The sequence below is a fragment of the Prorops nasuta genome, unplaced genomic scaffold (genome assembly GCF_024137725.1).
Source record: "Prorops nasuta isolate Cenicafe-Biocafe unplaced genomic scaffold, Cenicafe_Pnas_1.2 PNAS00038, whole genome shotgun sequence".
Taxonomy (NCBI): Eukaryota; Metazoa; Arthropoda; class Insecta; order Hymenoptera; family Bethylidae; genus Prorops; species Prorops nasuta.
In genome coordinates this window covers 725,013-750,600 of record NW_027116835.1, presented here as the reverse complement: position 1 = coordinate 750,600, position 25,588 = coordinate 725,013, and the positions used below count along the sequence as shown (strand labels likewise).

At 43.9% G+C, this 25,588-nt stretch overlaps 1 protein-coding gene across 1 annotated transcript in view; it reads right to left on the bottom strand.

The window, feature by feature from the left end:
* Positions 1 to 5,214: 5,214 nt before the first annotated feature.
* LOC136783854 (uncharacterized) overlaps positions 5,215 to 25,588 on the bottom strand; it is a 34,195-nt gene continuing 13,821 nt past the window's right edge. Inside the window, exon 2 of the mRNA XM_066744172.1 lies at positions 5,215 to 6,932. Within this exon, the coding sequence (XP_066600269.1) occupies positions 6,565 to 6,932 (368 nt within the window). The 3' untranslated portion in view covers positions 5,215 to 6,564. The remainder of the gene's footprint in view (positions 6,933 to 25,588) is intronic.

Here is a 25,588-nt window from a genome sequence, read left to right as displayed (position 1 = left end):
CGCGTCGGACGTTGAGAGGCGCGCAACGCCACCGATAAATTTCTCGAGAAACTGGAATGCCAGGACCACCATCGCGCTTAGGAGTTACGACACCTTCGAGTTGGAGGAGCTGTGCGTTTGGACAAACTGCCGGGCAGTCGCCTATGTCGGAGAGCTCGCGCGCTCTTCTGCTACAATAACCGAGGTGAGAGCGGGATTCTAGAAGAGATCCGGCACTCTGTAATCAGGAACCGAGCCGCCTCGCTCCCGTCCCCCACCTCCGACTGCCTCCTGCCTCCTGCCTCTCTGCATCCTACAGACATTAACCTATTCTATCCGCCGTGCTACCCGTCCCGTCTTCCTCTCATCATCCCACCTGACGTCATCCCCCCCCCCCCATCCTATCCTTATATCCTTCCTTCACCAAATATCAAACCTACGCAACTATATATAATATATACGTCTGTCCATGCACCACCGTTCAAATTATTTTGTACCAACGCGATCTCTTTCACACTTTACTTCTTCCCTATATAGATTGTTCACCTTCTCCATATATATATATATATATATATATATGTGTGTGTATCTATATCTATTATCTCCCTCGATAGAGGGCGAATCTCGTGCCTCGCGTCACCCAATATAACACGTACGCATTCCTACCCGAAATTCTACGCATTCTCAGCATTCTCCTAACGACAGCTCGGCGAGATACCGCGTAGCACGCTGTCGCCTAAATATTAACGGAAATCAAATGTACCAACTCGGCTGTCTGCTATAATTGCGAGTAAATTCGTTCACGATCACGCGAAAGAACGCGTTTAATAGTCGACTCGGTATCAATTTACACGGCTAATCGAGCGTGACTCGGCGAGGAAAATGAGAGAAAACCGCAATTTTTTCCGCGTCTCATTTTGCTCGGTCGTTATAAATATAGCGAAGCTGCTATTAAACGAATGTAACTTAGTATTTGTTTGTGTGTGTGTACGTGTGTGCGGAGAGGGATATATTATAGAATGCGTGGGAGGATAGTATTGCTATACAATCTGAATTTATACATATGGAGGCGTGCATGGGAAATCGTGTGGTTTTCCAAAGTGTGAAAAAGGATTGATGAAGGATGAAAATGTGGTTAGTCGATGGCCAGTGGAGCATATACCGATGTATGGCAGAGTTCGTTAGCGACCGGCTGGGGAATATCATGGCTTTTTAGCCTGCAGGTGTCATTAGGGCGCGGACGGACAGACGGACGCTGATTGGTCTCGGCCGATCGCCCTCGGGGACAACATCCAACCCATTAGCCGTCTCATTCGCACCGACGTCCACCTAGACGACGACAATCCGTTTCACCTACATACGTATACACCTTCGATAATCCAGTCTTTATACGCACACACCTATTCTTCCCTAAATCACTGAAAAAACTCGCATTTTCTCAATTTGCAACAGAAACACCCAATGTGATCGATGAATAGCACGATTTTCGCAGAGTACATCTTAGTGCATCATGCGTACAGAGGGTATAACAACGACACGAAGAGCAAAATTTGAACGTGTATGCGGAACATGGATACGACAATTTTTTTTTAAATAAATATTTAGCCTCAACTCGTTCGTAATCTCCTGGAAGTCGATTTTTGACTAATTTCAAAAGGTGATGTCGACCTCTGTAAACGCTACTTATATTTTGAGCAAGCGGAGTAAATATTTTTTTTGTTATTTATTCCAAAAAACACTCTAGAATTTTACGAGTCAAAATATTTTGATTGATTCTTCTAGGAAAGTATAGAACGTTCTTCGAAGAATGATTAAAATGCTTCGATCTGACCCCTAAAAGAAAAGAAAGAATTAAAAAAACGAAATTATACTTTTTCGATTAACTGAAAATATAAACAAACTTCGTCAGAGTCGCTTTCAACGAACTACAGAAGGAACGATCACTTTTTCAATTAGTCGAAAAATTAGCTAGCAAGAAGCGATGAGGATGACAAGCATAGGAGGCGTAAAATTTGTGAAGAAAAAGTGTCCACGCAGTGCTATTAATTTGGACACAGCCTTAAAATGGTGCAGGACACACATATGAAAGTTAGAATCTGAATATAGACTATATAGGAAAATGAGGAAATCAGGTGGAAGCAGAGTGGAGGAGAGGGGGAAAAATTGGCAAAGTCTCGTTAGGGGCGAAATAGTTCTCGGAGCGGGATCCTCTTGGCGTGTAAACGGATCTCGTTGGCGAGGCGAAGATCAAAGACCCCGGCAGGTACGCGCGGCTGACGGCCGCTCGAAAGAAAGAAACGACGCGAGAGCTCGGAAGAAAAGGAGGAAAAAAGCCTCGGGGTGTCGGAGGAGGAAGCTGAAAAAACGAGGAGGATCGAGGCAAAGGAAGCGAGAAGGAGGTGGTAAATCAAGGCTGCATGGGGATGGATTTGGAAGATCGACGGTTTCTGCAGGATCGTTTCACGCGAAGATATCACATTAACGAGCCTCGCTGATGGGACTCTTCGTGCCTAATTATCATCTCCATAGAAAATTTTCGGCTCGCTGCTTATGTTGGTCTAGCTTGCAAAAATCTTGGAGGAATATAGGTATATATATATATATATATATTATATATATCGCGCGTTTTGGTGGCGTTGCTCGAGGGTCACGGCGGAAGGTCGCATTAACGAGGACTCGCTGATGGGACGAAGCGTACTAGGGGGGGGGGGGGGGGGGGACTAGATTCGTCAGATTCGTGTCTAATTACCCGTGGAAACTCGTTTCTCGCGTGCCGCGCGCCACTCGTTTCGCATCGAAATTATGGATCTATATGCTTTCTGTCGGCCAACCGCTTTACTCTGCACTCACCTCGCGCGCCTTATTGCCTTACTTTGCGTTTTAACCCATCCCCACACCAACTTATATGTACAGGGTTATGCGAGTCAACGAGTAAATGAGTCCGAATTACGTGGGCGTGTCAATAGCGGCGATTCAACCTAACCGTTACCATGCTCTTGGATCAAGCAAAACCCGCAGCCCTGCATCATCGATCTTCACCAATTTTTCTCGGATCATCCATTCTTCTTTATCCCTCCACCAACGTTTTTCGACTATAAATTATCTACCATTTTGCCAATTAATTCGAGAGATTCAATAACACTCGGCAAGACAGACACCGGCATGATTTCTTGCCAACTCGTGTCCTATAATTATTCTTCTCCTTTCTACATAGCTAATATGCCTGTACGTTTAACTCAACCTCATACAACTATATATATATACATATATATAGTCAATGGACGAAATTCCTTGACTCGCATAATTGTTGGATCACGATGATTGAAATTTTAGTGAAACGTGTTTTACGACTCAATCTTCTGGTAATTTCGTTGTACTTGTTTAATATTGACGAGTATAACGTATTACGGAGACAATATAATATCTCGTATAACGTGTGTAATATATATATATATATATAAAAGTTGGTAGATCGCTGGCGAGTTATTGGTGTATCGGGTATATCGGGAAAATTGGCCATGGTCATCATCGCCATTATGAATTCTTTATTTGGGTGTTGTGTGCGGCGGCTGAATTACAGGGCGGCGCGGGCTACCTTACTTACCGCTTCATATATGGTCCTGCCGATAACAGCGAAGGCTACGAGTCGCTCTCGAGTCGTTTCTCATTCTCAAATTCCAAACTACAGCAGTGTCATTCTTTTCCTGAATTGGTCGAACCAAATTTAGAATTAATCGACCTTATACCTCTGTATATAATATACTCTAACCATCTCTGAAACTATAATGTACTATTTTCGTGATCGATTCGAGTAGTTTGTTCGAATGTTTAATGTCCAAAATATTGATCCATAACCGAGACTCCAAATGCAACGATTGTATAAACTTTGTCATTTCAGTACTATAAAAGCTTCTCTATATATAAAACAAGAAAGCCTCGGGCCTGCGATTAAACGTCCTTCCGATAAGTACATTTCTCCAAGTTTCTGTAAAATCGCTGCGATTTAAAAAGTTTGCAAACTGCATTAGTTGTTCCTATAGGTTTTGAGTTCATCGAACCGTTTATTAATTGTTATTCGAATTAAATATCGAATTATTAGTTTCGCGTTCAAATTCGTAAGAGAATATGATTTTAGCAAAAAATACTTCTGCCGTTGTTCTCTTCTTCCATTTGTAATAAGCGAAGGCACTCGATATCGATTTAACAGCTTTGGCACGTTTGATGGATATCTTTTAATGGAAAATATCGGCTTGACCGGTGGAAAATGATGGCAATTTATGCCAAGCGCGTTAACGACGCGCAAACAATCTTTTTAAGAGAAAAGCGATCGTTTCCTGCTGCTGGTGGACGGGGCTGCTGAATGAGAACGTGGAATAGAGTTTAAAGCGGGATTACTCGAAAAGCTAAAAAGTCTCGGCGAGCTATAATTATGTCGCGCGGACGTCTCTATCGCGTATATGATAAGCAAGGTGAGACGTATAATCAGTATATACATATAAATGTATATATATATATTTATAGGAGTAAAGCCGAGCATAATCGTTGGGTCTACGACGAAGGTTCTGGCGCGATTAATCGATCACCGATTAGCGTCTCGGCGTATAGCAATCATTTTACGAGGGCTTAATGATGGACTCATTAACGCGCGGCGCGGCGGGTGCATGCACACTGTACATGTCGCCCCATGTATATACCGTAATGTATATATGTACGTATACCTATACACATTGGGGCATCCGGCGGTCCTTTCCATAGGATATATATGTATGGGTCGTCGATATCTCCCTTTGCTAGATTCGGATTATATGGGCTAATATATGTATGTGTGCACATTGCACAAGACTCTGTTTTGTTTGTTTGTCGATGGCTGATGACTGACTGGTTCAGGTGATCGTTTATGACGAGCAGCAGACTTCGCACGAAGCGATTCCATCCCGTCACCGGTCGAACGACCAAATGACTTCATCTTAATAAATTACGCCTGAGGGTAAACCTCGCGAAACGCTTCAAAAAGCTTCCCAGAAAGACTCTGCAGTTGGCTCAGTTATTTTTAGCGAATAATTCCTTTTCATGTTTCCTGCTGGCTTCCTCGACTCGTTACGCTTTCCCAATGTCGACGAATATTGAGTCTTGCGCCATGAAAGATTGATAAGCGTGGATGCAGGGGTTCGTCAAGACCAATAAGGTCTAAACAATAAATATTCCAATGTTTATACGCTGCCTCTGTTTATTTAAATTCGCTATACACTTTACTATATTTGATACTCACTGAAAACTCTCCTTTTCCTGCGCCATTTACATCTTACAAACGCTCTCTCGCTTCTTCTTTTTCCTAATTAAATCGATAATTAGGTATATATATATATTGCAGTATCCCATCTATCTTTTACGATTTTACTCTAATCACGTATAACGGCTCTAGTTTTTCTATTGCTAATATAATTATCAAGAAATCGATATACTCGTTAATATATTTGCTATTTAGGTATTGTATGTAATATGTATTTATGAATGTATCCAATATGTACTATATATACACAATGTCTATGTACAGAAAATAACCGCCAATGAGAGCGACATAATTTAGTTATAATATTAATTGGCTAAATAATTTATTATCGTTCTGTTTAGTCGGCGTGGTGCATCGAGACTTTTTTCTTTCAAAATAAATACAGTATGGTACAATTTGCCGCTTGCAGCTACCCTCGATTATACAGCACTTTGATTTATACGCGCGTAAAAACTCAATTGGTCGTTAAGAAATCTATATAGTATATTTATAATAAAAGTATAAGAGAAGAAAATTACATAACCCTAAAGACATTGCTTACGATTTTAATACTGTTCAAATCTTGAAGCTTTACGTATATATGATACAGAAAATTTGCGAAATTTCACTCGAGAGATAGTTCATTGCCATTTGTACACAATTTTCCACAGTGAAAAATATTCCTTAGCTTCGTAATTTTATTTTTTCTCGAGAATTTCATCTGCTAATAATGGTCTCAATAAATTCTTCGCGTGTCGCAAATTCAACGCGCGTACATTATCTCGAGAGATTGTTGCGATTCGCGCTACAACGATCTACAGAGAGAGAAAGAGAGAGAGAGAGAGAGAGAGAGAGAGAGAGAGGGAGAAAGAAAAGTTATACTTCGGTATTTCGGGGAAGTAAACGTGGGGAATGTCACTACGGAAAATCTGACCAAAACTGCAGTCTTTGCTTCTTCTTCTTCTACTATACTTCTTTTGTCGCCAAGCAATTCCATCGGGCGGTTTATCACAAAATTTTGCTCGACGAGCTTTTCAACGTTTATTCGCGAGAAATGACGAAAAATCACTGGATCCCGAACTTTGACCCGGAGAAATAAGGTACTCCGATCAACGAGGCAAGAAATTTGGAAAAACACAGCAAGACGGTAAGGAAGTTGGTGATACCGATGAGAGATCGAAATCTCTGAATATTATATGTATATTTTTATATATAGCCTCGAGAAAGGAGAATCCATGCACGAGAGGGTCTCATGGAAACTTGATGGACTTGGGCCTGTAGAATTGTTTCACAAGGTCCAAGTTCAGGATCTGCCTCTAGGATTTTTCGTCGATGGAGCTGGGTAGAGGTCGCTTCTTCAGGATGCCCAGTTCCTGGACGTTCTCGAGGAAAGTCTTGTGATGCTGGGCAACGAGGAGGGGATTCACCGTCTGCACGTCCTTCTTCAGCTCCTCCATGTCCCTCTTGAGCTTCGCCCTTCTGTTCTGGAACCACGTGATCACCTGGGCGTTGCTCAATCCCAGATTGGCAGCAATTTCATCCCTGTCAGCTGGGCTCAAGTACTTCTGGTAGAGAAAGCGTTTCTCCAGCTCGAAAATCTGTTGATTCGTGAAGGCCGTTCGACTCTTGCGCTTCTTCTTCGGTTGCTGTCGATTGTTGAAGAGGTTCAAGTGGTTCGCTTGCTCTGCAACATAAAGAAGCACGAAGCTCAGATAACGATGCTCGCTCATTGGTCGAAAGTTTGAAATTACAAGAGGAAGCAATTATAGTCGTGTCGAGCGTAATAATTGTTTTTCGGATAGTTTTCGATTACGGCAACGGATAATGAGTCGGGAACAAGTTTCGCGCGGAAAAGTTGAAGGAACGCTTGGCCGGAGCTCATTGGCGATCGCTCCAAGTAACGCGATAATGGGATAAATGCGGCTGTCTCATTCGTAAATAGACGCTGGGATAACTCGTTCCAAAGTACCTCCGCTCTTGCGTAATAATTGCTGTTGTCGTCGAAACTAAGCAGTTTCAGCTTTTCATCGGCGATTCGTCGTTCTGCCGCAATAACATCTGCAAATATTGCACGAGGAAGTGAAATGTCGATGGGACGTTATTGCTGAGCGAGTGGAGGAGGAGGAGAAGGAGGGGGGGGGGGGGGGGGGATCGAGGCATCGATGCGTTTACACTGCTCACTATCCATGCAGCCAGATGTAAAATCGCCCTGCCTGTCTGCCTGGCTGGCTGACAATTCTTCCTGGTAAATTGATACATCCACCATCACGAGTACTCTCCTCGCACTTTCCTTTTCAATTTACAGAGACACGGTACATGCTTCCTTCCCTCAGTTACGATCGCCACAGCTAGTAATAACTATATACATATATGTGTATGTGATAAAAATCCCTGCAGCCCCGATTCACCCCGATCAAACTGTACACCATCCATACTATATATATATATATATGTATATAATACACTACACACGCTATATAATCCATGTGTGTGAAAAGGCAGTTTGTGCAAGCTGTACAGCGAGAGGCAATTATGCTAATGCTCGGTTAAAATGAAATAAGGAAAGGCTAGTGGCGTGGTTGGAAAATAACGATCTTCATTGAAGTGGCGATAATTTCAGAACTCGAATCCTATCGCTAATAGGCACTAATCTGCGTTCTTCCTCGCGCGTTAGGAAACAAACGTTTCGCTTAGAAGCTCATCCCACAGGATAAATAGACTACGGTGCTTTACATTCTGCAATCCTGGGAAACTGCCTTTGGATCAACGTACGGGTATTATAGATATGTGTGTGTATAGAAGCAACACACAGCAGTGTCAAGTTATATATTAGCTTATAACGAAAGAAGAGCGGCGGACGATCGGGATAGAATATATATATATATATATATATATATGATAGGGTGAATAAAGACGGCGAAAACTTAACGATGAAGGGATCCATGCATCCACGGGTCCCAGATGCGAGGCATGAGCCATGCGCGCGTAAGCGCATCGGAGCGACAGAGATTCGAGTGTGTGGAGAAAAGATGGAGAGACGGTCGGACCCTCGAAGTTCGGACTCCTCGTCGGAGTGTGAGAGGATCTTGAATTAGCCACAGCCGCAGCAATGAAATCAAATATTCCGAGGTTATTCGGATGTTGGCCCGTCGGCCACAAATCAGGTGCATTTTCGAGCCGCGCCGGGATCTTCCCTCCGTAAAAGTCGTATTACCGATTCGTTCCGCTGTTCTATCCGAGGGAATGTTCGGAGCTGAACGAGGAGGATGGAGGGAGGGAGAGAGAGAGAGAGAGAGAGAGAGAGCAACGTTAATGTAGGAAGAAGAGGAAGCGCGCGAAGAAGGAGAAAAGTCGAAGTCGAAGGCGAAGTCGAAGGCAAAGCGAGCGTTATCATAGCTCATCGTAAGACCGAGATATGGGCCTCGTGTGCATGGTGGACCAACTTATCGCGCCGCGAGGGAATCGTCTAGAAATCTTTATGGCCAGCGCAATTCCAGTTCCTTGCATTAGTTACGCATTTCCAATCGATCGATGGAAAATCCAAAGAAATCCAATCCCGATCGTAAATAAGATTGCAAATAGGCCTGAAACAGCGATAGAATATCGATCATTGCGGCCCACCTGTAATTCTCCCTTTTCTTTCCCTCTGTTTCTATGTATATATATAAGCATGTATATAAGAGGCGTGTTTGTGTGTATAATGGTAATGGGGAGTTTAATAAGAGTTTTGTTAGTGAGCGGAGGATTCGCGATGGCGGTTTTCGCGAAGGCGGTGCCAGAATCGGGAAATAATTAGGCTGGGCAAGAGACGAAAAGGAGGAACGGGAACGGGAAGAGCCGAGGTGCGGACGATGAGGTGAGTCGACTCGAGTCAGATCGGTCGCGGACAAAGTAGTCGTGGAGCGTCGCTTCTGGATCAAAGGCAGCCGCCATCGGTCACACCTGCGCAACCCTAGCCCGAGCCACGTAGTACAGTCCCTCACGAAACCCTATCGAAAACGCTGCATCCACCATTTAATTTCCATAAAACTTCGTGAACACCTATATACGCGTGTATACATGCCGATAGAATTCTGTGTATGTACGTATATAGTACTTGGACAGCTCCCCATTCGATCATCTTGTTTTTTAATCAGTGCTGTAGTTAATTAGCATTCCAAGGTAACTGTGTGAACACTTATATATATATATATATATATATATATATATATATATATACGTGCGATTAGATATACCATGGTATTTTCTGCAAATAGCACTTTGACAAGTCCGATTCGACAGTCTCGTATTTTATTCGTTGTCACAGGTAAGCATTGCAAAGCAACTGTGATATCTAGCCGATAGTTTATGATATTTCGAAGGTGAAATAAATTCCTGGTAGTCCAAAGGAATTAATCAAGATTTTAATGAGAAACGCTTCAAGTTGCTATTTAATAGGATTTAATCGGTTTATAGTGGTAATTTAGAGGAGGCCTTTCAGAGTTTCATAGTGATGGAGCCATTCGCGAAGTGTATGCTATATAGGATCGGATTGGACTTTCCCCGTGATATCGACACTTTACCGCCAGATAATATCTATTACAGGCTGTTATGGCGACGCTAAAGAATTCTTTCGTAACGAACGCAGTGGTTCTCACGGGCTAAACGAGCCCACAAATACACGACCGTCTCTATATATAGAGATTTTATTTTTTCTACCATTTAATTTTGACAAATTTGTAGAATATAGCCGTGAATCTCCGCTATTGCGATTTTATCATATTTATCAGTTTTATATGAAAATGTTGCTTCTGCTCGAAATACATAAACATTTGTGCTGTACGAAAGATTGCTCAGTCAGTTTTAGTGGTGTATACGGTATTTAATTACGGATGGGAAATTTATTGAGTGCCGGTGGGTTAGTTCGGTTGCAGTAAATCATAGAAACACAATGGCTGACAGTGAGAAACGGAATTCGATCGGTATTCGGCAAGACTAGTCTCGGCAAAGGGATACATTGGAGATGATTGTCGTTCTTCTTCACTGTATATCCGGAGAAATGATGAAGAGAGAGAGAGAGAGAGAGAGAGAGAGAGAGAGAGAGAGAGTATCCTGACGGGATGCTTTTGCGCGACAGGGACGCATAAACCGACCGAGCGGCCAGAGCGCGCTGCGCCGCGCCACGCCGCGCCGCGCCGTTCTCCGAGAGATATTAGTTTCTGCGGTCGACTCTCCGCGGAGATTTAATTCGTTTGATGTTCACAAATTCGCCGCTGCTGCTGCTGCTGCTGCTGCTGCTCTGCTCTGCTCATGCTCTTGCTCTTGCTTGGCTGCTTTTTGCAAACTGTTCACTCGTTCAAGCATATTCCCTCCTTTCGATATATATTTAAAGCTTTAAAAAATTGGAACGACGAGCCAACGAGTAATTTAAAATTGTAGCTAGAAAAAGGCTTAGGGCCAAACTTATCGCGCCACGCGTTAGAAAAGATTGGCAAATAACTTTATTAGCCTCGGAATGAAAGAACGAGTATCGGTATGAAATTTTAGACATATATTTGGGAGAAAGGACTATATAAGGACCAAAGACATGGATGCATGGGCTATATGTTAGGAAGATTCGCGTAATAAGATTGAACGGCCATCTTTGTTCCGCTCGAACAGAACCCACTCGAGTATAGAATGGTGGCGGAGGAGTTAAAAGCCGCGACGATCTTGAAAGGACGGTCTTTCGCTCTAATAGATTATTTGGTAAGAGTTTCTTGTTAGCTAAATTTAACGGTGAGCCCGCGATATGCTCCATCCGAGTCAGCCATTCTTCCAGAATTTTTCGCCCAAACTACCCTCCCTTAATTACAAAAGATTCGCCGAAATTCATTGAAGCAAGCCTCCACGCATCTCTTTTCTTTCTCCATGCATCAAAAGATTCTGCCTTTTTTTTCCTCAAAGATTTGCTTCTTTCTTGTTTGCAGCTTGCTCATAGCCGCAGCGCAAAGTCAGCTTCGGGCTAGGAGAAAAAGCTAATTGGTAAAACTCGCATGGCAAAGATTTTAATTCGATCGACGGGCTATGCGTAAGCCGAGCTATTTTTGCCGAAGCAAACCAGTTGAAATGACCGGTTTTTAATGGAACTTGATTTACCGTTGACTCGTGGTTCGATCGATACAAAGTTTAGCGCGTACTATCATGTTTTATCTCGCTTCGAATGCGATGCGTCTCGCTTCATTAGCTCCACCGACCGCTCCAAGACTTTTTAATTAACCCCATGAGGAGGAGAAAAAGCGGATTAGCGAGGATACATTGTTCTAGGCGGTGGTGGCGAGATTGACTGAAAACGCCTAGAAATCAATCGGAGCAAGAAGCAAGAGAAAAATATCTCGACCGACCATTTTTTCCATTACACGTATAGGCCTGTGAAATTGGTCATTCTCGCGCGTGCGCGCAGCTAGTGAAATTAGTGAGAATTTTCCAAGGAGAGGTAATTGATTCACAGGGAGGTGTTGGCTATAGCATTGATTAATCATTGGTGATATAACGGGCTGGAGGGCGATTGGACTAATCGAAGACTCGTTTAGCATTCTCATTAGGCTTGGCGCGAATTCTTCGGAAAATCCATTAGAATGCCCTGAAAGGTGGATAACAGAGAAAAAAACTACCTTTTAACGTATGGTATACCTATAGATATATATGATCGGAAACGTTGGAGATTCACGCGTCGGAGTAGTTGGAATTTGGCTAAATAGTCTTTCTCTCTCTCTATCTTCCCTCGAGGGGGACGCTTTCGGGGTAGTCTGCGAGTGTAAACGAGAGAAGGTAAAAAAAGTCAGAGAGCATAGCTATATATATAGATGAAGCGCGAGGCTGGTGTGGAGTAATTTCAAAGTGTTTGGAGCGTCGCTCGACGGTCGTTTGTCTCGCGTCACCAAAACACTACTCTTCGCAACATCAAATTTCCTCCGACCCTCTCTCCTATACTTCTTCTTTTCAACCCCTTAACGTCAGCACTCTCTTAAACCGTCGCTCAATTTTTGTCCCCTGGCCAATATTTATCCTCGGAGCCACCCCTCCTTAGTCCCCGCTTTTATTTTCCCTCGACAATACGCCTTTTATTTTTCGTTGCTCTCTTTTTGCCCTTTATTTTCTTTCTCCTTTTCAAGCGTTTTTACGCCAGTCTCGCGCTCTCCTCTGCCCGCAGCGATCTTTCTAATTTTCTTCGGAGATTCTTTTCCTCGGTCTGTGCGTCGGGCGTCCTCTCTTTCTTTCCTCCGGACTACCGAGAACTTCCCCTGGCCTCTAACCCGAGGGGCTTTGCCCACATGTCAACGATATATTTTCTACCGGCCCACAAATCGTTTAGCGGGTAATTTTGAAATTGGAACACTTATTTAGTCGTTTAGCCCCAAGGGCATAGCCGTGCTCTCTCGCTCTCTCACTCAAGATTTATCGTCTGATTTTCGCCGCTTTACAGATGCACATCTTGTCTCTCGCTTCTTCTTCTTCTTCTTCTTCTTCTTCCTCGCCTTCTCCTTCACCCCCACGCCTCGTTCCAAATCCTATTTAATCTCGCTCGCAGCTTCCGCTAATAACTCCGGTAGCTAATTTCTCTCATCCCTCTACAAATCGTTGCCCGTGCTTCCAACTTCTGAAGAAACACCGTTTCTCCGATATAGTGCGTACATTTACGCTTTTCGATGAAGGTCGAGCTATTATAGTGGGGGAAAGAGACGTAAAGAAAATTTGCAAGTTTATTAAAAAAATTAAATTCACTCTCAATAACGGAGTCAGGTATATATATAGCTGCATACATGTGATGAAACGAATTGGCAATAAAGTGGAGATAAAGATTATTAGGACGAGCAGCATATGATGGAAGGATTGTCGGTATGGTATACGGCTCCTGCGCAGGACTAAAAGACGCCCCAATGGTAGAGGAGCTGCTGAGGTAATAAGTTTGGCCGCCATTTTTGGTGAAATTTGTCTTCATTAGGAGACTCCTAGGGCGCCACTAACGCTACCACCTGGCGTTACGAGGTGTCGAGCCACTAGAAACAGTGATATTAGCGGCTGATGAAACGATATTGCTCCTGATGGGTGGTCCCTCATTCCTCCTTGATGAAGACGCAAGGAAGAACGAAGAAATAAGACGCGTGTATGTATACAGAGTTGCATGGCTTGGCTCTCCTGGTCGTTCCACATGCATCAACTATATATACTACGTAAGACCGCGAGGCAGTCGCGGCCCGCGCGCTCCCCACGCAGTCTAGCTAATAGCTCGGCGACCTTATCGCTTATAGTTTAATTATGCAGCATTATACTACGCTTGTCAGTATGGATTCATTAAAAAGCCTCATTTCCTCACTCGCGCGATAATATCCGACTACGGCACACGAGCGATGCATCTTTATCAAGCCGGAAAATGAAAAAGCTGTTTGTCCTTGAAACTTTTCGTCAGAGTTCCTTCGGTTCCTTTGAAAATCATCGCCCCGTTGGAGAGTACATCCGCGACTGCGCAACTATATATATGTGGCGAGCAACGACGTCGACATGTTTCTCTCATTAAACGCTGCGCTGGAGACTAAGCGTAAGACGAGTTAATCGTTTAGGAGGTTTTCGCGGAACTGCCCGAGCAACGTAACAGTGGACGTAACGCGTTAGCGCGAAACGTCTCCTTTTGGACCCTCGAAATAACGCAGCGGCTTCAAGGACCGTTTAACCGCGGCCCTGTGATCCTATTAGCGGAGGCTCCTTTCCAAGAGTCGCAAACTCTTGTCTCTTTAATCGCCCCCTGCCTCGTTTATTTCCAGCTTCTACTTCGACACCACTGCCAGTACACGTACTGCAGCCTCTGATCGTTCCCTATTGCCTTTGGCCAAATCTTCTAATATCAATTGCAAATCTATATATGAAAATCACCGATCTGTATATATAACGACGGTCGAAGGATAATCGTGTGAGCTGGTAGAATGACGCGCTAGTGAAAGCGACTGTGACCAAGACTGTTTGTATTATAAACATCTTTTGATAAATTCGCGACTTGGTAAAAGTGCAGCGGGCTACGATCTCTCTTACTTTTGGAAGTACTTATGCCGCGATAAATTGAATAGTGAATGGAATACTATATGTTTCATGCAGGTAATTGCGAATTTAACTGGTAAATCTGAGTTTTTGCATTAAATTGCGAGCCCGAGTGTCCGATCAATATATTTTGTTTTAATTTCTCCAATATTAAAAGTTAAGCATGTCGGTTTCGTCCTTATCGATGTTTCTTCGTTTACTAAGAAGGACGAAGGAATAATTTTAGGTCAAAATGCTTTCCTAGAAATATTAGGGAAGATGTACTTTAGCTCAAAAAATGCCTACGTGGTTCTTATATGAGAAATGAAGGAAGCAAAATATTTCCTTGACTTTTTTAAAGTGCGAAGAAACTTGGTCGGGTACGCTTACAGGGTGTAACATATATTATCTTTGAAATTATAGCATAAATTGACTTTGCAGCGAGTTGGGATCTAGCGGAAGATGACGTATCCATTTATTCGTAAAATAATGTTTACGGTCCTGTTCTGAGCGGGCAGGTAGAAAATTGTTGTCGCGCATCACCGCTGCATTGTATGTATACGTAGAGGCAGACGCGTATTTGGAAAGTGTTTCGATTAATCGAACGAAAAGCGGAGAAAGAATCCGTTATCGTGCGGGGGCGGTCGAGGTAGGAGGGGGGGTGGGGGGGGGGGGGGTGATTCCCATTTCCCAATGGGCTAGGCTCCAGGCTCCACGCCGGCTGCTCGCGAGCAACGACAGGACGTTGTCGTCTCAGTCATTAGTCACGGCGTCGCGGTCGTCGCTTCTGCAATTAGAAACTGCTAAGCGCATGTTTTTTTTCCTCCATAAGCCATTGGCTCTCTCCTCGGAACTCGCGTTGGTTTCCTAGTCCTATTAGTCTGCAGGTCCGGCCATACCCAAAGTCATCGTGTGCCGATTCCCCTGGGAAATGTCGGATCATCCTCGGCGCATTTTCCACGATTTACCTAAAAGCTGGCAACCGCAATTATTGCCTGAAACGTATCGCGTGTCAGCCTCGTACGGCGAGGTTTCTTAAGAAGCCATTACTCGCAACTCCATATTCTCTCCTATCGTTGGAGAATTTAAACAGGGACAAGATATGCGCTGCTTGCGTGCGATTTATAATGACGCGTTTCTCGCGTTGCTCGTTCCAGCGAGGAGTTAACGATCGACCAATAAGGTTTTACCATTTCTATTAGCGGTGAAACAGTCCGAACAGTCGATGCACATTACTTTGTATTTAACTTTGACGATATTTCCACCGCAAATGGATTCAGCTTTCAAGACACGTTAACATCAGCGTTAACCATCAGGGATATTGCGTACGCGTAATATTCTTCATGTAAATGACGTTATTGAAAGCTGTGTCAACGAGTCATCCAATCTATGCACGTATGTACTACGACGACGGATTGTCACGGAGAGAATCTCTCTCTCTCTCTCTCTCTCTCGAATTTGGAGAAAATATACGTGCACATTGCACCGAGCGTTGCAGTTATTTTTAAAACACGAGTTAATTTTATCGATGGTTATAAAAGCTATTGAATACGTTATTTTAAGTGTCATTTTACAATGGGACGCTTCGAGAGGTAATTTACCAAGTGGAAACCGTATCTTTTGTGCTAAGAAGGATATGAGTGAGGTATGTACTACGTTGCGATGTATATAGAAAAGTGCAGGTCTCTTGCATGGTCTCCAATCGGCTGGGACATCGACGCGTACCACAAATAGAATTGCAACTGAAGAAACCGCGAGTCGTTTAACGCGCGTCTCTCGGTCCGGACCTTAGCCCCCACGTGACTCGCGCCTCATGAGACAGCGTTAACCTCGCGTGCTGCGCGGATCCTGGCGAATCGTGCGAAGATACGTATACGGAACGGCAACAGCGAAACGCTGCAACTACGACGCTTACCCACCGGCCAATATTATATTTCTTTGCATCTCGCGGCGCTGCGACCTTCGTGAGTCACACGCACACACACACACACACTAAATGGCTCGCGCGCTGGTAGCGTATGTACGTATGTACGCCCGGAAGACCCTCTCGGGCGCGCGCCATTCATTCGGATAATTTTCTCTCTCCGCTGCAAGCTCTCGGCTTACGGCCACGGCGCATACTCGGTAAGAGAGTGTTTCTTGGAAAGCCACATTGCCCTCTCTCTCTCTCTCTCTCTCTCTCTCTCCTTGACCGATACACACAAATTTCCTCGTCTCCTTCCTAATTTGTTTTCTCTTCCACCCTAAAAATTGTAACACGAGCGCGCTCGCGCATTTTCTTCCTTCACTCTTGGAGAGAAGCTTTTCTTACACGTCCTTATACAAACGACAAGATCAATCATTTCTGTTGATTCAGGCGCGGAGAAAAAATACGCCAAAGGCTCCATTGTTATTATTTGAGCAGAATTTTCAATTGACAAGCGTCAGTGAAAAATTACTGCTGCTTCGTTAAATTCAACGAGGCGTGCTCTAATGGGAGAAGAGAAAAACCAAGGCGCGATTCTATCAGCTGATTAATCAGTATTATACAGTCGCTGTAATTAACGGGGTTAAGTTTTCCGCTCTCCCAGCCAGCTTCTACATTGCTTCCTCATTAACTGGAAAAGAGAGAAAAAAGCAAGCTCGTTATCTCGTAAAACATAACGCTTGTTTGCTCGAAAACTCGTGAAAAAATCAACCTGATACACATATCGATACACGCACGTATACTGCGGTTATATATATATATATATATATACCTGCTCGAATAGTTTGAATATTATCGTAAAGTCGTTTAATTATAGTAGACTGACTGGACTAATTAATATTCTTATTAAGATATCGGATAAATTTAAGTACGGTGGTTCTTGGAAATAGCACGTCGGTTCCTAGATTAATGTCAGAGCACTCGAGTTTGCTTGGAAGCGTGCGCAGTTGCATTTATATATTTCTGTCTCGAATCCGTGCTTCGCGAGCCACGCGCGGCCATACTTGCGAGTCTAATTAGCGGAGGCCGATCGGACCCGGCGGACATTTCTCTAATCGCTCGCTCGCCTCTTGACTCTCGCCATTCAAATTATCCTAGAGCAAAAAGACGAAAATGAGAATGCACGAGAGATTTTCAGAGGACGAGAGAGCTCTCTCTCTCTCTCTCTCTCTCTCTCAGCCTCCCATTTCTATTTGCGAGAATAACTATATATATACTATAAGTATATATATGTATATATATATGCATGTATATAGGCACTGTATCGTGGTAAAAGTGATGCACGTGGATCCGCGTCCACGAGCTGGCTGCATCGGGAGGCTACTCGGTGCCCGAGTGTCCTCCACGTTGGGATCGCATGCATCGTCGTCATCGCTTCGAATACCGTAATTTATCCCGCTCGATGCGCCAACCCAATAATTATTGCATAAGAATGCACTTATCGCGCACAGTCGACGACAGTCGGCGCCTTCTTAGCTACTTGTCTTTGCACGATAATGCCGGTGATTAACCGCGAGGAATAATAAGAAGCCCTAATTTAATTACGATCCTTTGCATCGCAGCTGTAATGAGATCCCCTTTGTCCTTTAGCCGGTAATCATAACTCGTAACCGCACTTTTCATACAAAGCGAATCCCGCCCGATATACCTTTCGCGTATGTAAAATTTTTTTAAACGCCTACCCTCTCTCCTTTACGACGTTCATTTCAAAAATGCATTCCATCCCGTTTATGACATTAAAGAGACTCGCGTGCACATTAATCGAGGACGAGCCGTTTTTATCCGCGCGGGCATTACGCTGTTATAATTATTATCCGAGAGACTGCTTTTCGTCGCGGAAGATTTTTTTGCTTCACAGTAATATTGTATATATGTATACATAGGTACACCAAATTTCTAGAGGAGGGATGCACGAGGAAATCGCTACTGTCCGCTAGCTCGATCGACCTAATCGGATTACTGGCGTGTCTGAGCAATCATTTTGGTTGGCTAATGCCAGCTGCGTCAACACTCGGTAATCCAAAGGTAATTTTCACTCGCTTGTTTATCCATCTATATAGATCCTGGACCGATGCTCACTTCCCAAGCCAAATTGGAAGTAGACGAAACCTTTCACGTTTCTTCATGCAGAATCACCAATCCTCTCCCGTGAACCTTCGAAACTATATATATGCTCCATTGAAAAAGACGTCGTACGATATTTCCCCGCCAAAGCTATATATATATATATATATATATATATATAAACGTATATAGGATTTCGGACTAGAGAATGTTTTTTTTGCTCGTTATTTCATTTGAAAAGGATTGCATCAGTTTGGACGTTGAAAGAACACCGCGCGACACAAAAGCAGCCGCTGATATTCAACCCCATCGATTTCCAGTGTGAACAAATAGATTGTTTCCAAGAACGTCATTAATTATTTGAGGACGCGCGAGAGAAGGACGAGATAGAAGCGATTATATCGCGTTTTTGCACGCCATTAAGAGGCGAGATCGGAGATTTTCCCCGGGAACAAACGTTAAACACGGTAACAGCTAACATTATTAACCTGCTACCAACTCTAACCTTATCGTCCTTAAATTATCGGCTACAACGGAAAAACTCGGATGGAATAAAATTTGGCTAATCTATTTGCCAATTTAGTCAATATGTTAGCCATATAAATCAGAAATGATCGTTGTTTTAATTATGAGATCAAGTTTGTCGTAATTGCGGTGAGAGTAGGAGAGAAAAATTGGGATTATTAAGGGTGTAGTGGGATCATGAGACGTATATATATAGAGAAAGAGAGAGAGAGAGAGAGAGAGAGAGAGATATGGCGGTCGAAGGGAACCCGTTTGAGCGGCTGTTTTTGGTAATTGGAGGGATCGGCCGATCAATCAATTTGCTGCTGGTTGCCGCTCGAGCAGGGTACTGGCCGCGCATGGGTATATATATATATATATGTATAGTGCAGGGTATTGGCCAGAGCAAAAAGGCCGATCGGCCGGGCACGAGGAGCTGGATACCGAAATGCCACCTGTGCGAGAAAGCACCATCTCTCTCGTGGCTAATTCGATTTGACCCCTCGTCTTCCCCTCGATGCAGCAGCAGCAGCAGTTCTTACCCCCAAAAATATATCCGCCGCGCGGGCAGATGTCGCGCTCCCCTTCATATATACCTCACAAGAAGATCCACTCTTTCTAATCATTATCGCACAGAAATCGTCGATTGATGAGTTTCGATTCTTCCGTCATCAAGTAAACCTTCCCCTCTTTCTCAACTTTTCATCAATCTCTTCATTTTTCGATCCTCGCCGACCACCGCGGTCTCTGACGGAAAAAAGTCTTCTCATTCCGAAACGAGTTTCCGTCGCTTCTTCTTCCTTTCCTTCGGTACATCTGTATAACCGAGAAAGAAGAAAGGCGGCGAACGCGAGTAAAAATTCCTTTCGACGCTTTGACTTTTTGCTTCGATGCGTAAGATACTATATAAGTGAGTCGGTGTCGATGCGCTTGTTTCGACGCTTCGGGAGAAATTCTTGGAGCGACAGCAGGGGGGAGGGGCGAGGTGAAGAAAAACGTATATGTATAAGAGAGAGAAAAGCTCATTAATCTTGATATATGCGTGAATCTATTTAACGAGGAGCGAGCTTTTCAGCTGCTCGATGACTAACGAAACGAAGCGCGGAAGAATTTAATGCTGGTGGCCATGGAGCGATCCTCGAAAGTACGGCGCTTCCGTTCGATTAAGCTTTTCGGCCCTTGGCGAGTAAATAAGAATCGGTGCGGATCGGCAGGTGTTATTTCCGAGAGGCTGGGCGCGCTCGCTGTTAATCACGATCCGAGGCAGAGCGCGCAGCAGTGCAGCAACGAGCAGACGCGCGTGTCCAATTCGCTCGGAATTCGACTCGAGGGACGCCGATTCTCTATGCGCGCACGCATAAATGACTCTTTACTCAATAATTATAGCTCTCCCCCTCCCTCTACACTCCTTCGGATCATCCAAATAAATTCTTTCTCTCCATTTTTTCATTGCCTTTTTTATGTATATATATATATACATATACAGATGAGCGAATCGGTCCAGCTCGCAGACAAATAGCGTGGTGTCGAGATCGATTAGTCGCATATAATCGCGCAAGGGCGAGACGAGAATATTCGGAGAACGCTGAAAATTTGTGGAGAGAAATAGCCGAGAGATGCGAGGGCACAGCAAAGGCGTCGAGTGAAAAAATTGCTGAAAGATGTAAACGGAGGATGGATAGAGGGACATTTAAAATAGTGAGAGTTTTTGGAGCAGACATTCCTCGGAAGAGCAAAGGAATCAACTTGTTGTCGGGCTCCTGCTTTTGCCCGGCCTGTCTCGACGAGAGATTTGTGTAGTTGGCGCGCAGCACTACGCTCGGTTGAAACACTTTCCGCCCATGCAGATCTTTTCAAACTCGTCGAGCACACTTAATTTCATGCACGCGCTGAAATTTCTTTTAATATTTATCAAATCTCTATATAAATCCTATATATATATATATATATATATACGTATACATTTTTGTTGTTGTTGTGTCGCTCCGTATATGTATGTATACGTATAGGGAGCTATTCGAGAAAAGAAGCAGAAGAAGAAGAGGAGGAGGAGGGGAGGAGGGGAGGAGGGGAGGAGAAAGAATATCCGAACGAGCCAATCAGGTTTAGTTGCAGCTCTCGGACGTCTAAATTAGACTCTTGGCGCGAATGGTCTTCGGCTTCTAATAGGCCTCTGGCGACGCCGGCAAAGAGTCCTGCACGAAGGGTCCAAGGCAACACGGACCGCAGATAAGCATGAAAGTATACCGCCAGTCTCCTTCGATAGTCCTATCTTCTCTTTCCACGTGCTTATATAGCTGCTTCTGCTTTCCTTCGCTTTAACCTCCCATTGGTTATTCTTCCCCATTCCTATGGAACTCGAGCGTCGCCAGAAGCCGTCGACATCTTGAAACTTGGACAAACGAGCTTGCGCAAAAGCGATTCTCGCCCGAACAGAGAGTAACCACAAAGAGCGAAGCTAGAAAAGAACTGTATATAAATAATAAATCAAGCAAGCAAACGAGGAATATATTCTTTCTTTTTCTCTTTTTTTGGTCGTAGCGATTTGTCGAGATTGGATAATGTTCGGGGGTAGAGAGATTGGAAAGGTGCGAGGTGGGCCAGAGAGGGCCTGGGGCGCCGCTTGCCGCCGCCGCCGCCGCCGCCGCCGCCGCCGCTGCCGAGCGCCGGGTAGATCGGGCGTGAAAAGAGCAAATCTTCTCGCGCCATTATCCTGCCTCATTGTCTCCAGGGAGAAAAGCCCGCAGCGTGATTTCAGGCGGGCGCGGCGCGACATAATCGCAGCTGCTAGATCCAGCGGAGCGATTCGCCATGCTCCGCCAGAGGAATCCACCGAGTGTTTCCAGAGTCGAAACGTGCGCGCGCCCTGCGAACCCCCGGCGAAAGCAACGCAACCCTCCCCTCGGCCACACCTCTACCAAACCTTCGCGCTCGAGTAACCCCTCTCTCCTTTTACCCACCGTTTAATTACTAGCCTGGAATTTGGCAATTTTCCGTTTTATCGCCCCCGTATGCCAGTGAAGCCCCTCTGCCAAGAATACACCCCCTTAATGTAAGTATAAAATTCAACGAGTAAAATTTCCTGCAATATAATTGAATTATACTAACGGCTCTGTGAAAAATCCAACACTCTCAGATGCGCGTCTACACGGATTAATGCTCAATTGCGCTATTCTCCGGAGGCTGAAAACTTTTTAACAATAAACAAATCTAACGACTTCAACTCAAGCTCGTAAATACAATTTTCGAACAAATACTCTAGCTTTATAGTCATAACTTTGAGAAAAATTGTCAGAGAGTATATGGAGTACGGCTGGATTTACGGTAGTGATCGTGTCACGTGATTTATATCAATCGTGTAAATATAGCTGCAGTGCTGTGTTTGAACGAATTATGTTGATATATATCTGATACTTTGCGATACGGCCTATAACTAAAAATTGAAGATGTATGTATAAATTCTATTTAATTGTTTTACTTTGATGAAAACAGATTCCGAAGCTTCAATTAGACTTTTTAATATTTTAAGAAACCAATTTTTTTCGCAAATATGAAATATATTATGCAATTGCTTTCTGCCAACCGTTTAAATAATTATTTCGAGACAGGATATTGCAACGTTGATATATTGTCAAGTTTCCAAGATTCCAAATTTTCTTTGACCTACGTATGCGCGCTTATAACGATTTTCGATCTTTATAAGACGAAAGAAAGGAAAAACTTACTACTCGAAGGACGAGCCTTACCACACCACTAAAGTAATAGAACTTTTAATTCCAACAGTTATACGTTCACAATTATTTCCTGTAAGTTCTAAAGGTAATTATAAATTTAGAATTACGTTTGCTCATAAATATAATAGTCACGCATCTAAGACGAAAGTTATAATGCTCCTCTGTTTTATTCACGTATATAACTGAATAACGTATGCAGTTACGAGAAGGCTAATATTTTTATATTGTTTGCAAGTAACGGAACAATAAAGTCCTCCGTTATATTTGGACGAGCGTAGTCCTTAAAATATTTTCTCGATGCGTGATTTTTTCCAGAGGGTCCATTATGAAACTTATTAAAGTTCCGAGAAGCGGCAAGCCGAGACGTGTCCCATGATTCTGGTACAGTGTCGACGTTGAGGTAGGGATGAAGGGGGCAACATAGCGGGGAATATCGTGAAGTTGGTTGGAGAAAACCTATCCGCATAGCTGAGATTTTATTAAGCGAAGAGGGACCGTAAATCGAGCCATTTATTTAACGCGCGAACACCGACCAAACACCGCCATTGTTACACGAGAAACCTCCAGAAAGCTAGCTCTCTTCTCCAGTCCAGAGCCATAGAAATCCAAGATTACTCTGCTACAGCCTGCACCTCTTTTATCTCCCTTTGCGATACGTTACAGCTTTCTAACCCATCGATACATCGATCCTTCGAGGTTTGTCTCAAAAACCTTAAACCATCTCCTCCAAATTTAGGAAACCTTTGATATAGCGTAAAAGGAACGGAGAGCGAGAAAAAGCCTGGATTAGGAATAAAATGACGTAACGATGAGAGTTTATTGCGCGCTCCCGTTGATTGGTCGAGTGAGAAAGTATATCGGGTGGTGTAAAACGTGTAATCCCTGCATGTAGAATCGACGGTGAGTGAGATTGGTAGATTTTAGTAGGAAGAGAAGAAGATAGTTGTTCAGAGAGGGTGCAGGCAGGCAGCGTGGACCAATGAGGTTGGTCGTAACTCTGTCCCCTCTCTCCCTCCCTCCCTCCCTCCCTCCCTCGCTGCATGTAGAGTCGAGGGGTACGAGGTCGAGAGGCACGAGTGACGTAGCCTGCGCCCCGCACCCTGCGCCCTGCAGGGGGAGCGAGTGTCTCTCTCGTGGCGATCAACCATTTGTCACGGAGCCGCTGAGTTTCCCATTTTCCACCCGATTTCCCAACTACACCCACCCTTCGACCACCCCCTCCCCCCTCTAAAAGCAGAAAAATCCTCTTATCGATTTACCCAATCGTCCATAAAGAAATAAACGCTCAATAAAATCTACTGCTAATCAAAAGGGAGCAAAGGAAGGAGAGGGAAAAAAGAGAAGATCCATGTGCGCACACTGTACACATATATATATATATATATATATATATAGGAATACTATAGGATGACACACAATTGAGAAAACATTCGCCTCTACTCTATTGAAAATTCGCCATGGTTATCGCGGTTATTTCGCTCGATGGAAAAATCCGTGCAAATCGGTGAATCCCAGCGATTTAGTTAAATATATAGTTTGGACGTATTGTTAAGGCAATTACGTAGAGCTAGAACGCGACCATGCTTCCGGCTTTGCGTAGCAAATATAACGAGCGAGAACGGCTCGAGGGACTGTACAACTGCTGCCTTCGCGGGATGATTTAAAGCGACTGACACAAAGGTCGATAAAAGCACCGCTTGATAACACATTGCACGTACTGCATTCCCATTGCAGCTACACGCTTCGACAAAATCGCTCTTTAATTTAATCTACAAACGCGGCTCTATCATAATTGCAGCTATCTACATTAATACTTAAACTTGCTCGACAACAATCAACATGGCTAAAATTAGATGAACAAAAGTAACATTGAGAGATTCCAGTATTATTTAGCCGTGTGTATCTATATATTTACCGATAATAATTATTTCGAGAGAAACTGCAGCACGTGGGTAATAAATAAGGAGCAATAATTGGGAATGATAGCGTGGCAAAGTCGTTGACTATTCAGCGGATCGATATGATTTACGAGAAAAGTCGAGCAGCTGAAGAATCTACTGGCTTTTAATAGTAATGAATCGGAATTAGAGACGGCGTGACGCACGATTACATCAGTATATATATATATATACGTTTACTATACTAGAGAGGTATAGGTCGCGTTTGGTATATAGAGGGTTCGCAAGGAGCCGCGGCCCCCGACTCGCGAGCGTCCAACCTTCCGTGAAACGAAAGCCTCGCGGAAAAATATCGTTAGTGGCCGATTGAATTTGATGATAGTCCGGAGCGCGGAAAGATAATGGCAGGAAAGATTTCTCCTAACGATCGCGCGAGACGCTCGAGCGGGTAATGAGCGATGTGTATGTCCTCACCCCCTCCATTTCAAACCACCCCTCGATTCCCCGCTCATTCGAATAGACAAAAGCCAGGGAGAGTATGGAGAGCTTTCCTTCTCCTCCTCCTCCTCCCATTTTGCCAATAGCGCGTCAGTCAGTACATCCACTCTTTAAGGGTGTAACCCGATATTCCCGCTCTCTCGTTCCTGCTCTATCTCGTTATTATATAATATGTCTACAGACACTCGTTAACCCCCGGGAAAGCCCGTTATAGTTCAATCGGTAACTATACCCGTGTTCGGATATGCCTCTTACCACACGCCAAACCTAAATACCCCCCCCCCCTTCCTCCTCCCTTATTCCATGTATATGGATATTTATATGTATTACTAAACTCCCTTATCCCATCCAGGAATCAAATACACAAATGAGATATACCGCTCGCGCGTGGACATAAATAAATAAATCCTTGCCGTTTCGTGTCTGGTCATTAAAAACTCTGAACAAAAGATTGCTATAAATAAAATATACAGCTGCGTGAAGTTTCCAAGTGGAGAAACGAGTTAATATAGAAATAGTTGTAAAATGGGTTGAACCGAGAGCCGATCGGAAAAAACACGTGAATTTCTAATATACAATAGTTGTGTGCAGGCAGCACCACGCGTATAGCGAGTATCGATCCATTAATATTCAATGGAGAACTTTG